We start from the raw sequence: 16,130 nt of genomic DNA, 5'->3' as shown, positions 1-16,130 counted from the left end.
TTTTTACAGAACTTAATTTGTTAATTTAAGTTGTGCCTTGCGAAAGAGGCTGTGCACTATAATGTTTTTGAATATTAATTTAAATATTAAATAATAGCATATGGATTTAAAAACCTCTTTATGTAAGACCGTATATCGCCGCCAACTCGTTTCGGTATTTTTCCCTAACCCTTCGATGGTATTTTTTGGCGCCCCCGCTGCGGTCACACCGCGCGGCACAACAGCGAAAACTAAAACGAACCGGACGTGCTTGGCCGTTGAGTTTTGATTTGTAATTCCGACGCGCAGCCGTTGACGCGTGCCCTTCGAGTGCAATTCGCCCAGATTGTTTATCATTTTGTTAGTTCAATTGTTTAAACAGGTACGCGGAGTCGGGACAACAACAAGAAGAAAACAGGGCGACTCTGCCTTTGCGCGTATGTGTGTGTGTGTGTGCGTGAGGATTTGAGACTTTGCGCGCCGCTTTTTAATTGAGTTATTTGAAAAAGAAGAAAGCAAGAACATTAAGATGCCCGCTAAATGCTCAAAAACAGCGTCGAGTTAATGAAAATAAATAAACGAATCGAGTACAAACGAATTATTTGTCTCCTTGTGCGTTCGTTTTGTGTTTGAGTGTGTTGGTGTTGCTTTTTGTGTATGTTCCACGAATTATTCGCCTTTAAAAAAAAAGAAGATCCCTCGAAATGGAGACCATTGAAGAGCAATCGAAGTGCGGTGAGTACCGAAAGAGGGGGCTCTGTCGGCCCGGGGGGCGTGGCAGGTCCAAATACCCCGCGAATATTTCATTTTTCAATGTCGCCCGAAGGGTGGTCGCAAAGGGGGTGGAGCGGGGTGAAACCACATTCGGGGCCAAAAGATCCTCATAAAAAATCAAGACTATAAGTACATGTTTTTATTTGTATGTATGCGTGTGACCAAAAAAGCTACGGCAACGCGTCGTTCATTTTTTAATCTTATTTTCAGAATTTATTTCGGTGTAGAAAATATTTATCGCATAAATGTCTGCTTTTTCCCCTCTCTCTTCTTTTCCCCTCACTCTCTCCCTCTCTCCGCCGGCACTGTACCGAGCATCACAATAACAACAAGAACTGAGGCGCCCTAACTGTAGTGAGAGTAAAATAAGGATAGGCAACAACAACATAAGTGATCAGTTCCTGTTATCAGTGATGCCTTTTTAGCCTTTTTTAGCTAGGGAATGGAGTCCTAGTTTTGAGATTGAAATACATAAATCAGAATTATTTCATTTAAAATTCATACGAAAAACATATCATTTGTCAATTAAATGTGTGTAGAAATTCGCAATTTGCTTATGTGTTATCTTTGAAAATTAAGTTCCCTAAAAACATTCCAACGGGTTAGGATTATTTAAAATGACGCATTGAACTAAGTAAATAATATTTAATTTCTCTGAGTTTAAATCATAAAACAAATCTGTTTTTAAATATTACTGAAAATAAAAATGACTAATTTTATCTAAAATAATTCAAAATATTAAATTTTCGTTTTCCAGTCAATCATTAACGTTTTGCCTGTTATAGGGCATTTAGTTCATATCTAATGTAAAGGTTAACGCCTTAAAAATACGTGTAAATATGTTGTGTGGAAGGAATTTTTCCAGCGGGCGGAATAAACAAATAAAAATATAATTAAATGAGTTTTGTGCCTGAATTTGAAGCACAAATAACGCATAAATATCAATTAAAAGTTTATAATTTGGTTAGGTTTTATAATCAGGAAAACAACATGGAATCACTCCTTTGATGTTGTTTAGCTTTAAAATGTACATACTTTTGAGAACATTTCCAGATGATAACTGTATATACTTTTCTGTCTGCTCTGATATTTCCCTCAGGTAGGAAGATCTTATCCCGCTCTTCCTGTTCTCTCCATTTTCTTCTTCTTCTCCTTGAGCAGGATCCTTGATCCCTACTTTCCACTTTTTTCGTCTCTGTTTTTACCGGCTGATTTAGCTACCCCGCTGATCGCTTACCTCGTATTCCTTTTACACATGTTGACAGGCCGCACATGCCTATATAAACTATGACTATATAGTCTGTAGTCCGTGTTTTCCGTCCCTCAATGCTAATGGCATTTTACATGCCCCGCAGACCTTCGGATCTGCTCTTTTTCTACGTCAAGGCTTCCGGGGGATACGTAATTTTATTACAAGACAAGATGTTTCTTTGATGACTGTCTGTGCTGTTTGACAAAATCTGCTACACAGCGAAAAATATTTGCATTTAATGTCCTTAATTTCAACTATAACATGTTAATGTGGGGATTGAAATATAAAACATTTTTATAAAGTTTTTAAAATTTGTAAACTAGTTTAATTTAGAAGCAAATTTATGATGACTTATCAAAAGATATATCAATCAAAAAACTTTTTTTGGTATGTTATAGTCATTATAACTTACAATGATTCTCAAAGGATATTTTTTTTACTGTGTAGGGCGGCTGACCGCCCATACAAACCCATACAGCCCTCTTTCTCCAATGGCTTTTCATTTCTCAGATGCCACTCAATTAGTTTTTCATTATGTATCTGGCAGGCAGCCAGCGAGGAAAAAGGCAGAGAAGATATAACAACAGCAGATTTTGCTCAGGCAGAAAGGAAGGAAATTCCCGAATGACGAAAAATGGTGGCCGCCACCTGTGAGTTTCTGCACTTTTCCCACATTCGGAAATTTTGCTTACCATCCTTACTTTATTTATGTACCTTCCTCACAACCTGAGCCACCACCTGTGGCTATGCAAAATGCGATTTCAGGGGTTCTCTGAGACCGTCTTGCGTTTAGTTATGTTTTAGAGTCCGATCCTCGAGGATCCTCGGGAAAAATGTTGCACTTACCGCTCGTTCAGTTCAACTTTGGAAGCCACTTGGTCAAAAAGAGCAACAAAGTGGTCACGGTTCAGCGACAATCCTCCTCCTATTTCACATATGCCGCCGCCGATGAGGTCAAGCAGGCGAAGCTCCGACAGGCTGCCTTGTGTCAGGTGTACGAGGATTTCACAGGTATTCACGGAGTCCCAGATAAGCCCTCCAGGTACTCGTTTCAAGGGTTGAAGTTTGGCAAAAGCAGCAGGAATAATATTGCTTTAGTAAGAGGGACACCTAAGTAGGGTACCGACTTGCGTGAATCATGCAGACATTGAAAAACACTTGAAAAAGGTGCGGGAACATTACCACGAACTCAAAATCATATCAGTTTCAGTGGAAAACATTAACTGTCGTGTTGCTAAAATATTTATTTAATTACCATTCGCGGAAATCATAAACAATCCTAAAAAATATTGCTGTATAGATTTACACAATGAATTTTATTATTTGGAATACATCAAATGATATGGGAGCACATAAATCAAACAAGAAGCTATATAGTATTAAATGTGTGAACATCTCTTAATGGCTATATAAATTTCCCATAAATTCTGCATTCCCTGGATGCACATTCCCTATCAAAAATTTTATTAGATACCACATTCTTGAGATATTCTTACCTTATAAACATTTTGTTAGTTCATAAATCCCGGTGATGTCCATTAGGTAAATTGCATTGTTTATCGCTTGCTTTGGGAATGCATATCTGGAATATCTATCTATCTGAAAATACCGAAACGTCAGAGGGAGAAGACGACACGAACTGCAGTTCTTCCTCTGCAGTTTCCTGGACTTTGTTCAATTGCACAAGTGGCGAATGTCTCGCCAGATACAGATACGGATACAAGTGCTGGTTCACAGATGTATAGATACATATATGCAATTGGCATCGGTTACAGCTGCACAATTCTGGATAAAATTAATGCAACAAAGCCGCCCGCCGCCGCCAGTGGCCTTCTTCCATGTGTTGTGTCCATGTCGATTGGGGGTAAATGATTTGCACTTGAAAACATTTTCTAGCCCTAGTATTTTGCGTTCTTCTCACTTCGCATACCCTACTTTCGTGGTGTGTCAAAAACTAAGTATGCGAACGAAGGTCGCTCTTTTCGGCGGCCAAAAGGAATCGGCACAATTAAAATTGATGTCAACAGCTCGCAATTTTCCTGCTTAATGATCGACAGCGCATTGCTGGGGATTTTGCTGACCATCCTCCAATTCTAGATCCTCAAGGGGTTCTATTTTCGTTAGTCGCTGTGCTATGTTTCTTCGCCTTTCTTTGTTTTATTTTGCACAATTTTCCCTCGATCTCTTTTCTTTTTTCCTGTCTGGCACTCACACTCAATTGCATAAACAAACAAATCCACAGAATAGCCATAAATCAAACAAAATCTTTTTTCCAGTCCCCTGTAAACAATAGTTAGTTGGAGGTGTATGGGTTCTTAAGTTGGGAAATACTAAAGAATCCAAATTTCTTTACAAAAAGTAAAGAACTAGTTAAAGAAGTGTTGGTTTTTGGTAGGAAATAAAGTTTACTAGTTATTCAACTGATTTTTTATTATATTCTCTATAGTTTTTACCTAGTAAGGCACTCCAGGAAATCCCCAATTCGACCCATCCCATTGACCTGCATTTATTTGCTTGATTTATGTCCGACATGCACTTAACACCATACCATCGCCTATTTCTGGGTTCTAAGAGCACACAATGCCCGATTTCTGATTTTCTAATGTTTTTTCCATTTGTTTCGCCCACCAGAGATGTCCATTACAACGCTGCCCACTCGAATCTGCCTGGTGGGGGCCGTTGGCCAGGATGCGGACACGCTGCAGGCAGCCGAATCCTTTGGCCTGCCCATCGTAACCTCGGACACGGGTCTGGACATCATCGGGGAGTCGGACTGGCGGACCTTCTACGTGCTCGACGACTTCGAGGGTGCCAGCTTTGAGGCGATACACAAGCAGAAGGAATGGTGAGTACTAGTCACCCGAACTAATAATAAACCCGGTGGAACCAGGAGAGCAAGAAGTCTGCTTAATTTAGACAAAACGGGTGGCCACCAATCTGTCACATGTGGCCAGCTGTCCGCCCCCTTCTCCTGTTCTTCTGTCAACCCACTTTTTGCCCAGTCAAGAGCCATTATCATCGCCATCATTATCATGCTGAGCCGCAGCAAAATGAGTTTGAAATCGAGACACACGCACGGGTATACTGCCTCCTCTCCAATTTCCCCCTTAAGATACCACCGATTCCAAGATTGACAGCGTCAGCCATGCGCCAGATATACCAGAGCAGCTCCTTCCGATTCTATACCCTTTCTCTAATGAATAAACACTTTATAAATACAGGGTGTTTCCCAGCCACACACTTCAATTTGTCTGTGTTTATAAATTTCTGACGTAAATGTATTTCTAGAAAAGGTAATTGCACTTTTCGATATGCATAAACTAATCTCAATAATATCTTTATCGATTTTGGCCATTTATAAAACGGCTGTAATGATAGCAATAAAGAAAATCTATAGATTACCAGTTTTCACTTACAATAAACAAAAAATTTAGAGTTATGTTGAAATGCGTTTTCAAGGAATACGAAAAGACTGCACCTGTTTTATGTAAACAGTATTTTGTTGCTTGTAAAAACATTCAAATTAGTAAGAATTCTTATTTATAACTCAAATATAAGTTTAAAAAATGGGTAGCCCTGGCCTTCAAAGAAAACCTTCGAATAAATGTTAAAAATAAATCTAATAATCCTAGTTAAAGGGTATCTCCTACTTCGACACGTCGCAGTAAGCTTTCCAATAATTTTTCGCTTGCTACAAATTGTTGTCGAATTTGAAACTTGCGCAAATGTTTGCTCTTCTGCTCTATATGTGTTCGGTCCGGTTTTGTTTGGTTCGTTTCTTGGTTTTTTGCACGCTTGATTAATTTGCCTGCTGCGTAGTAATAGCCCCAAATGACATACACGCTTTTGGTCCCACCCCCTAGAACTCTTCCCCATTTTGTTGTCTTTTTTTTTGGGGACCCACCTCTGCCCTGTCTCATTAGTGATTAGCCATAATTTTGCCATAGTTTGGTTAGCATTTATTTACGATCTTTGTTTTTTTGGAGGTCACCAAGTGCGTTTAAGTTGTTATGAATTAGAGGGGTCGGTGGGCGTCTGTTTTTCCGTTTCATGTTTTCCCAACACGCTCTGCTTGTAAGGAAACAGGGGGAAAATGGCGAAAAAAAGGCGCAAAAAAAGAAGCTTCTTCTCTTCCCATTTAGAATTATTATTTATTTCATAGATTTTCATTCATGTTTCGGTTCGTTTTGTTATTGCAATTTGTATTTGTTTTTCACCACTTTTCTTGTGCTTGCTAAATGAGCGGAAAATAAAACAAAGCTGAGTTGCCTAAAAGTTGTTTTTCCTCTGAGCTAATTATATTTCATGTTTCACATTTTTTTTTATTGTAGCTTTCCATCTATAAATTTAATTGATATTCGCTTATAGAAGAACATAAACTGGAATTAAATTTGGAATTTGTTTATCACTTAGAAAAGACTACGCGGAAAGTTTATTTGCAGCCTGGGTTGTTTATTTTTTAAACAAATATGCACTTTCATAGTTTGTTTTTGTCAGTTGATAGGAATAAATCGTGACTGTTTATTACAGGTGCTCTGAATTTAATCATTAAAATTTATATAACATATCAAAATATTTTCTCTGTTTTGACAAAGTTGTTTCTTGGTTTATCCCTTAAAATAAACAGAGATGCAAACAGGATTATCTTGTTTTTAATTCAAAGATAATCTCCAAATATATGTTCTTAAATGCTTGCACATCTTAAAACATCAATGATAAATAAACAATCTGAAGAATATAAAACACATTAATAGAATGAAATGAAATTTTCCTATGATTTTCTTTTAGGAAAATATTATACAACGTACAATTTTAATTACTGCACAAGTACTACCTTTTATTGCACAAAAGCAGTTCCGATTAAAAGTACACAAAACTCAATGGGAAACCGAAGAAATTTTAATGAGACATTCTGAGAAATCCCAGAAAAGTGGAAAGAATGACCGAAGGCACTTTAACGGCCACTTAACCTCGCCCAAAATGATGCCCCAAAGATCTTTTTAATCGTTGTTCCCAGCATGGATATATATTCTGAATCATAGGACCGATCCATTCGCATAATGGGGGAAGTCTCTGAGCATTTCATTGCCTATTTTGGGGACATAGCGAGCTGAGCACGAAAATTAACTTAAAAATATAAACAAATAAAACGCTGACATGACAATTTCAAATAGTATTTCTTCTACAGAAATTGAAATGAATCGTTTTTGTTTTTATTTATTTCACATACTTTTTTTTTGCGTGAATCTCTTGGGAAGCTAAATCTCTGGTGCCATTGGCCAAGTTTCCTCTGAATCAAATTGAGGAGGTGGCATTGCAGCAATCTCTTGGCGCCAAGAATCTATAGGAATTCGTGTATATTCAAATTGGGCGATGTCAAATCAAGTCGAAAGTGTTGAAAGCAGCGTTTGGAAAAAAAACGGAAATTCTTTGACATACAAAAAAAATATATATCAAATCGCAAAAAAAAAGATCAGAATTTATACGTTTTTATTGAGGCATTTATAAGATCTGTGCTCTGCTGTGCCTACATATATTTAAATATTTATTGTATTTCTGCGGGCGAGTATATAATTTATAAGTTTTGATATGGCTTATTAATTGAGGGAGAACGAGAAAGAGTCCGCGAACGACATGTCATTGACTGTTCTATAGTTTTGACCCTCGCAAAGTTCGAGTGCCCCATGTTCAGTCAAAGATCGGCGCACTTTACAAAAGAATCGTCAGTTCCTAGATATGGCAGATCATCCATTGTCGAGGCCGAAACCCCCAGATCCCAAGATCCTCCGATCCACTCCAATCCGATCATCTCGTATAAAATGGTTGTCGAGCACGCGCGGCGCATTTTTATGCTTTGACTAGGCAGCAGAATTTCCCTGGGTTTTCCTTGGATCCCAAAGAGAAATATTTAATTGTTCTGTGGAATTTCATTGCTTTTCTCGCTGCTGCTGCTTAAATATTTGTTTGGCTCAACTCTCTTTGCATTTCACCTGTCTCCGTTTGAATTCTTTGTTTACTGTCACCTCTCTTTCAGTCGTTTATATTGTACACAGAGAAAAATGTTACAATGGTTTACTGATCAAAGTTTTGTAGGTAAATATGTATTCTTATAATTGGGTTTTAAATACAGTTAAGCTTAAAATATATATATTTTTTAAAATGGCAAACAATGATGCATATTGGATATTTAAAATTCAGTAAAAATAACCAGGTCAATATGACCACAGAAAAAATATCAAAGTCGTATTATTTTAAAGAAATATTTATGATTTATCAATATAATAATTTTATAGGATTTCTGATCTTTGGAAATGTTCTTGTTTTAAAACATCCCTATGACTCTTTTTCTCTGTAATTTGCACATTCTCCAGCTGAGAGAGATGTTTGCACTTCTTATAGGAATATATCACGCTTGTATAGCATTTGCCACTTATGTGCCACATTAAGTGATGAGGAGAGAACAAGCTGAAAAGTGGGGAAAACCGAGGAGCAGAGGGGGGGAAGGAGCCGAGAGGGTGGACCGCCTGGCATGTCAGGCATTTTCTATTTCCATTTTCCACTCGCTCGCTGCCGCCTCATCGTTTATTCAATAATTTTCCCAAGCAACGAGGCTGGCAGTTGTGTTTGTTTAGTTGCCCGGATAGAATCATAAACTCTTGTCGCTCGGTTCCTCCTCGGGCTATATGTCCCAACTTATTCATATTCTGGTGCTCTGAATCAGACCAAATCGTTCCGTTTGCCCGCGACAAATATTTGAGCATATGGAAATCTTCCTTTGTTGGTCAGGTTAACTGAACCAAACAGCCAGAATTGTGGGTGAAATGTGTAAAAGCAAATGTAAAATGATATGATAGTAGATGACTCTATGAGATAGAAGAAGTGAAAGTGAAAAAAACTACAGGAAGTCCACCTGAGAAAAGTCTGAGAAAGTGAAAGATCAAGTGAAAATGGAACCAGGGGAGAAAACTGCAAAAGGAAGGTGGAAACTGTGAGTGTCAATCAAAATAACTAATCATGAGTGTTAGGTACAAAAGAACCATATTTTCTCTTAGCTTGAATCTATTAAATAAATCCCTGGAATTTGCAAAAAAATATGAAACAAAAATAGAATAAAATCCAAGATTCCTAAGAATAGAATGCCTTATTCACAAGTTTTGAATGCTTATTTTAAAATACAAATCCTTAGCCGAGCTATCCATGCATATCTCCCCCTTAAGATTCCATACCAAAGAATCATTCATAAATTTTTACCGAAAATCAAAAGCATTACTCAATGCATGCATGGCGAATTGTTTTTGAATTCCCGGCCATAATTATAATTACGCCTTGATGAGCCACATAAATAAATGTACACATTTTAAGTATCATAAATACATCCCCCTACGCCCACAAAGTGCATACGAAATGTGGCAAACAATGCTCGACATGTCATGCTGCGTCAGCTTCCGCTCGATTGATTTGTTTATAAGAACTTCCGGCTTTTGCCAGTTGGGATGCGGAATGGAATCGGTAGGGAATGGATTGAGGATGGGCTGGCTATCCCAACAGCTGTCGTTGTCCGCAATGGTAAACAAAAGAGCCCTTAGTCAGTCAGATCAGTTGGCTCTTCCAGTCAAAGTTCAATTAAGCGGAATCATTTGTGTTCGGAATGCGATCGGGCAAGGAATATACCGATACCGAAAACGTTACCGATACCCAACCGTTTCGGAATAAATTATGGCCATTGCGAATGCAACTACCAAGGTCAATTGGGACATAAAAACCAGATTGCCTTGCATAACTCAAAAGTGTGCCACATAAATATTTAATTGCTTCTCCCTTTATATCACTTGCAGTATTCTTGGACCGCCGGCTTTGAAGTACGCGGCCGAGATGAAACAGACACTGGGCCAGAACTCGCGGCCCATTTATAATTACGCGATGCGCGGCGTGGTCACTTGCTTCACGGGCATACGAAAGAAGGATGAGCTGGTGAGTGGGAGTGGAGTCCAGTCGACTCTCCTCTACATAAGTTAAAACTAATTTTTAAAATATTGAAATATTTATTCCGCAGACCAAGCTGGTTAATCTCATTCACTCCATGGGCGGCTGCATCAAGAAGGACCTGAACACAAAGACCACGCATTTGATTTGCAATCACAGTGGCGGCGAAAAGTACCAGTGAGTTCTAAAATCATAATGTACACAGTAAACAGATGGTTTTAATCTGAAAATCTTCCCTTACAGGTACGCCAAAACCTTTCGGTTGACCGTGGTTCGTCCTGCTTGGGTGTTTGCCGCCTGGGCGGATCGCAATTCCCTGGAGTTCGACGCCACGCAGGAGGGCTTCACCAAGACGCATCGTCTGAAGGCCTTCGAGGGCCAGAAGATTTGCTTCTTTGGCTTCCCCGCCGAGGAGCATCAGCACATGGTGGATGTACTTTTAGAGAACGGAGGCGTTTGCGCCGAACTCGACGATCCGGAGTGCTCACATGTCGTGAGTCTACCATTTCTATTACTAAATGCTAAGATGCAAGCTTCTTTTTTTTTTGGGTAGTTTGGAGTTTGTAGTTTGCATGCTTGATATAATTAATGCTGTACTTTCTGCTTTTTTGCCGTCCTGAACGGCTGATTTTCTTTACCCACCAAAAAACCTAATCCGTGTGTCTTCCAGGTGATGCCCAATACGGGCGCAGTATTTACAAGCACTAGCAATAGCACAGATACTAACCCAAGCACCCTAATTAATCCACCCGAATCCCAAAACCCAGGCAGTAGTTCATCGCAGGCGGAGGGCGAAGAGCAGCGGCAGACTGAGAATCTTGAGCAGGCTGAAATCAAAAAGGAGGAGGAAACGGACAAGGGAATGGCACTGGATCTGGATGATCTAGAGCATGAGCAAAAGGAGAATCAAGCCTTTGAGGACGAGGATGACATACACTTTGACGAACGCCTCTTTGTGGAGGCGGCTGATATAGGAAACCCTGGAGATGATCAGTTGCCTGAATCGGATGAAGAAGATATGGAGGAGGAACAGAAACCCAAAGTGGAGGAAGCTGCAAAAGAACCCGAGGGCGAGGAAGATGTCCAGGCCAGCACGCCAAAGACCAGTAAAATAAAAACAAGTTTAAAAGCTGCCACTCCCCTAAGTTCACCCGAAATGGATGGAATTGTTCTGGACTTTGAGAGCACCACCCAGAATATTTCACCTATACTAAAAGCTATTGACGAGTGTGACCTGGAGTCAGATGATGTGCCAGCTTCGGAGAATGATTTGAAGCGCAAGCGGGATAGCTTCGACAATGTGTCCCTGATGTCAGTGGATTCCTTTGCGCTGCCAGCGAGCACAAAGAAACCCAAACTCATACGCACTGGATCCATTTCGAGGACCCTTCGGCGATCCGTGAGTTTTGTGGCCGAGCCACTGATGAAGACCTTACGACCACGCCGCAGTTCCGTGGCCGATGCCTCCAGTTTCATTGGCAGCGAGGCAGCTGATAATTCCATTTGCTCACTGGCCTCCTCCATAAATTTGACCCTCAATGAGTCCATTAGAAAGCCAGTCAAGGAGAAGCTGCGCAGCTTTTGCGGCAGGATGACGAGAAGTAGCAGTCGCAGGACGGATAGAGGTATCGACGGCACTCCGGAATGTGCTACCCTCCTGGATAGTGGTTTCAAGACCCCCAAAGCCCCCAAGCTCAGATCTACAGCCACGCCTAAAACTGCCAAGCGACTCTTTGGCCCCGTCTCCGGCGTTGTTTCCGCTTTGACCCTAACTAACCCAACCACTCCCACCCCAAATCCCATCCCGAATCCTACCAGTTCCACTGCCACTTTGGATGTCAACGATACGTCCTCCCACACATTTGCTTTCTGTGCTGCTGCCGTCACGCCTGCCATGCCACCATCATCATCATCGTCATCTCCCATATTATCGACATCGATCGCTGTACATAGCTCGGTGCTAGTAATTAAGACTCCCGAAGAGTCGACAACGAGGCGATACAGCCCCGCCCATAAAGAAGAACCCATACCAATGGTACTTTTGAAATTCATAAGTGTTTTCCTAAAGAATCTTTCTATTAGAAGAAAAGACTTCGAAACGGCAAAGATTTTGAAGTGGCAGGATTTGAACATTTTAAAGATCTTTAATAAGGGGTCCTAAATTGAGTATACCAATTAGAAATGCTCAAGTTATCCATTTTTTCTAAAAAGAACTAATCATTCATCGAATATAACATCATATTTCATGATCTAACATTTTTCTACACCTTTTCCAGCTCAAGTTTTGTGAATTTCTTCTGTGTTTCATATTTCATAGCTACATTTCATTCTATAAAATTGGATTCGCCTCTCTTCCATGTTTTTATTGAGTTCAATAAACTATGTTCGAGCATTTTTAACATTATTTCAGTTGCTGTACGCCGCGATTATCCTCAGTTCCCCGCTTTCCATCAATCACCCACCTTCCATCCCAAATCCCTAATGTTTTGTTAATTGTTATTTAATGGTTATGCTGTAGCTTAAGTCACAACCCATATAACATCTAATTTGGTGCGGTGTCTGGAATTTCTTCTGTAAATAACTTTGGTTTCCTACGGTCTTACTCACTATTTTTTTCTGGCCAGCGCACATTATAAAAAATATACAACCAAACACAGCAGCACAATAAATATTGGAATAACATTTATTTGCCACACACAAAACACACACCCCACACACCGGTTATAGACAGACTTTCGTTCAGCTTGAATAAATGTTAAAAATGCCTTGAAAACTTGAAAACAAAGTAGATAAATAGATTGAAACAATAATACAAATGGAGGGAAGAATGAAATCGAGCAAACCTTAACCCGTCTAGCACAAGCGATTGCGATTCTTTCGCATTTGGGTGAATTATAATAATAATACCTTGATGAACTAACAAATATTTACACAAATGTTACTCGTTCGCGGAGCAAAACAATTTGCATTTATGTTCCGTAGCTTCACACTTTTGCCTCGTTTCGTTCGCCAAGATCTTTGCCGTTTCAAATTGCTGCCAAAAATGTGCACTAAAAATGTTTTGTTTAGCCTTTTTGCATTTGATGAATGTGTTCAAAAATTTATTGTGCCTGCTGCTGCTGCTGTGCCGACCTATATCTCTCTATATATACCATCTATATAGATGCTTGATTGACTTCATTTTGTATATAATCTAAATTAGGCAGCAAACAAAACATTTTTTTGCGATCTAGCACATTCATTTAAGTACTAAACGCTGGATCAACAGAATTAATCGTCTTGTTTCTTGCCGTTCAGGTGGTCGAAGAGCACTCAACTGCAACAAAGCCGGAGCCCAAAAATAATCACACGCACATCCTGAAATCAGACTGGTTCTGGTATACCATACAGAATGGCTATGCCAACGAGATGGACTATCTGTTTGGCGACGTAAGTTGATCACTTATAGAATTGCTTACATGCTGATATTAACACTGGTTCTTTTTTTTATTATTTTTGTAGTATTTGGACAGCATTACGAATACGCCGAATACAGATCGTCGGGACTCGTTACCCATTAGCTTTAACAAGCGGAAACGCAAGCGTTTCTCGCAGCGCATCGCACTGGAGGGCACACCCTTGGGCTCTGGAAAGCGACGATCCTCCGTCTCGGATGCCGGTCACCTGTCCTTTGACTGTACCTCCAGTCCGGACAAACTGGAGTCGGAAAAGCTGCTGCATGCCGAACCGGAAGCGAGTGATGCCACACCAGCCAAGAAATCGATGCGATTTAACCACTTCATGGACTTCTATACCACAGAGTCCAACTATGTGGGCATATTAGATACCATACTGAATGTAGGTTGAAAAAATCCATTGAAATCCAATTTAATATTCAAATTCACTTATAAATTCCATCCCTCTTTGCAGCTCTTCAAAAACAAACTGGAGGAGTTGGCCGAGACCAATGATCCACTGCTCAACAAGTCCGAGATCAAGACCATCTTCGGCAACTTTCTGCCCATCCACGAGGTTCACCAGAGTATGCTGGAGCATCTGCGCAAGTTGCATGCCAACTGGCGGGAGGATTGCCTCATTGGTGACATCATCATCCAACACCGTGACGAGCTGATCAAAGCCTATCCACCGTACGTTAACTTCTTCGAGCAAATGAAGGAGCAACTGCAGTATTGCGATCGGGAATATCCGCGTTTCCACGCCTTCCTGAAGATTAATCAGACGAAACCGGAGTGCGGACGTCAGGGCTTGCAGGATCTGATGATACGGCCGGTACAGCGGTTGCCCAGTATCAGTCTGCTGCTGAATGACATCCTAAAGCACACGAGCAGCGGCAATGCGGATCACAGTCGATTGGAGGAGGCACTGAAGGCCATCAAGCAGGTGACACTGCACATCAACGAGGACAAGAGGCGCACCGAATCGCGCATGGCCATCTTTGATATATTCAATGATATCGACGGTTGTCCGGCGCATTTAGTGAGTTCCAACCGCAGTTTCATCTTGAAATGCGAGGTCAATGAGCTCTCCGACTCTTTGAGTGGTCGTGGTGATAGCCTGGTCCTGTACCTATTTTCCGATTCCATCGAGCTGTGCAAGCGACGTTCCAAAGGATTTAATACCGCAAAATCACCGAGCACAGCCAAGACGCATAAGCATCTTAAGCTGATATCGCTGAATACGATACGGCTGGTGATTGACATCTCGGATAGTCCAAGGGCTTTTGGATTACTCCTGCGCGGCGATAAGGAGAAGCTTTATACGTTTACGATCAGCGACGAGGAGACGGACAAGTCGGTGTACGTAAAGAAGTTGTGCAACCAGATTGCAGCTCATACCTGCCGAACAGATGCGGTTAGTAGAAGACTACTACATAAGTTTGAGCTATGTAATTTATGTTATTATTCTTTATTGCAGGACAAACTCTTGATTTGTCGTACCTCCCAGGAACTGGAGGTGGACATAAGCGATGTGAATGTCAGCACGCTGAGCAAGGCCTTCAAACTGGCGGCCAAAACGCGACTCAAGGTGGGTTCTTGAAATTAATTCAACATTTGCAACCTTTCTAAATCAAATATTTACTTTGCTCTCAGGTGGGTCGTGCCTTCTCCTTCAACAAGACACCCAATAAGCTGAAACGAGCCGTTTCCACCATGATGACATCGCCTTTTGGCAGCACCAACTCCCTGACGCCCGCCTCTCAATTGGCCCAAATGCGTTTGGCCAGCTGCACGAATATAAATGTGAGTAAAAGTAGAGATACAAAATGGACAGCAACTAATATTTAATTGTATCATCTTAGGAGGTTGATGATGAGGACTGTGCAAGCATGCGAAGCAGTTCGCCGTCAACGGGATCCGAGATACTAGTGGTGCCGCCACTCTCCGTGCAACCCACGCGGAAAAACAAGGCCGTTGTGGGCCGCATTTAGAGCTGCTGCTGCTGATGATAATGATGACTCCGCAGTCAATTTGTGTATTCCATTTTTGAAGTCTCTTTTTGGAGAGAGACTCCGCTTGCAGTGCTATTACTTGGGCATGGGTGGCCCATGTCCGAGTGCTGATGCAACCTTCGAATTCGTAATCTCACAAAACAACCAGAAACAAATAATCACGCGTCCAATATTGTTTAGATTTTAAAGTGTATTGTTAAGTTGCACCTGTCGATGTGGAGCTCGCGAATGTTGAAGCGTTTGCCCGAGCTTCTATCGATTGACCATGATTAACTTGTAAATAGTTCTCCATTTATGTGTACTCCCGTGCCCGAATAATTGTGTCGCGTCGCTAAATGTAACCAACTACTCATTGCAGTGACTAGGGATCGCATTCACGCACGCACCGAACGATCGATTCGAATGGGTTTCGGTCGGATGATCGCCACACCGCAACAAGCTGTGAATGTTTACTGAGTAAATTTTTTAAAAACCCTATCTTACTATATTGATTAAAAACTCAACGATTTTGCTTGAGTAGGCAATTACGACCCTAAGTCGTAAGGCATTCAAAGCATGATGATGTTTAAGTTAATATATGAATCATGATTAAAGATAAATATTTTAAAATCAATGCATTTTTTATTCGCAATAATGGAAAAGGGGTCAGAGTAGGCAAAGAATGTATGAAAGATATCCCAAGAAATGCCAGTA

General features: G+C 40.7%; 1 protein-coding gene across 4 annotated transcripts; it reads left to right on the top strand.

Annotated features, from left to right (window-relative positions):
* The first annotated feature begins 206 nt into the window (after nt 1-206).
* pbl (epithelial cell transforming 2 pebble) lies at nt 207-16,046 on the top strand. 4 transcript variants are annotated; one of them, XM_017070438.4, is made up of 12 exons: nt 207-714; nt 4,637-4,850; nt 9,841-9,976; nt 10,059-10,165; nt 10,232-10,481; nt 10,659-12,023; nt 13,286-13,417; nt 13,490-13,825; nt 13,898-14,839; nt 14,903-15,013; nt 15,079-15,228; nt 15,288-16,046. In XM_017070438.4, exons 1-12 carry the CDS (start codon nt 684-686, stop codon nt 15,414-15,416), a joined length of 3,903 nt encoding a protein of 1,300 aa, XP_016925927.4. In that variant the 5' UTR covers nt 207-683; the 3' UTR covers nt 15,417-16,046. The 4 variants fall into 4 exon arrangements, with proteins under 4 accessions (XP_016925927.4, XP_016925928.3, XP_036670679.3 ...); XM_017070439.4 differs by lacking the exon at nt 10,659-12,023; XM_036814784.3 differs by lacking the exons at nt 207-714; nt 4,637-4,850 and adding an exon at nt 8,651-8,993.
* The last annotated feature ends 84 nt before the right edge of the window (nt 16,047-16,130 follow it).

The sequence above is a fragment of the Drosophila suzukii genome, chromosome 3 (genome assembly GCF_043229965.1).
Source record: "Drosophila suzukii chromosome 3, CBGP_Dsuzu_IsoJpt1.0, whole genome shotgun sequence".
Taxonomy (NCBI): Eukaryota; Metazoa; Arthropoda; class Insecta; order Diptera; family Drosophilidae; genus Drosophila; species Drosophila suzukii.
The sequence above is the reverse complement of the archived record's forward strand: the minus strand, read 5'-3'. Positions and strand labels throughout refer to the sequence as shown.

Coding starts and splice junctions, on each gene's coding strand:
- pbl (XM_017070438.4), top strand. CDS start 684: ATGGAGACCATTGAAGAGCAATCGAAGTGCG. Junction 10,166..10,231: donor AGTGGCGGCGAAAAGTACCA/GTGAGTTCTAAA, acceptor CTTCCCTTACAG/GTACGCCAAAACCTTTCGGT. Junction 15,014..15,078: donor CGGCCAAAACGCGACTCAAG/GTGGGTTCTTGA, acceptor CTTTGCTCTCAG/GTGGGTCGTGCCTTCTCCTT.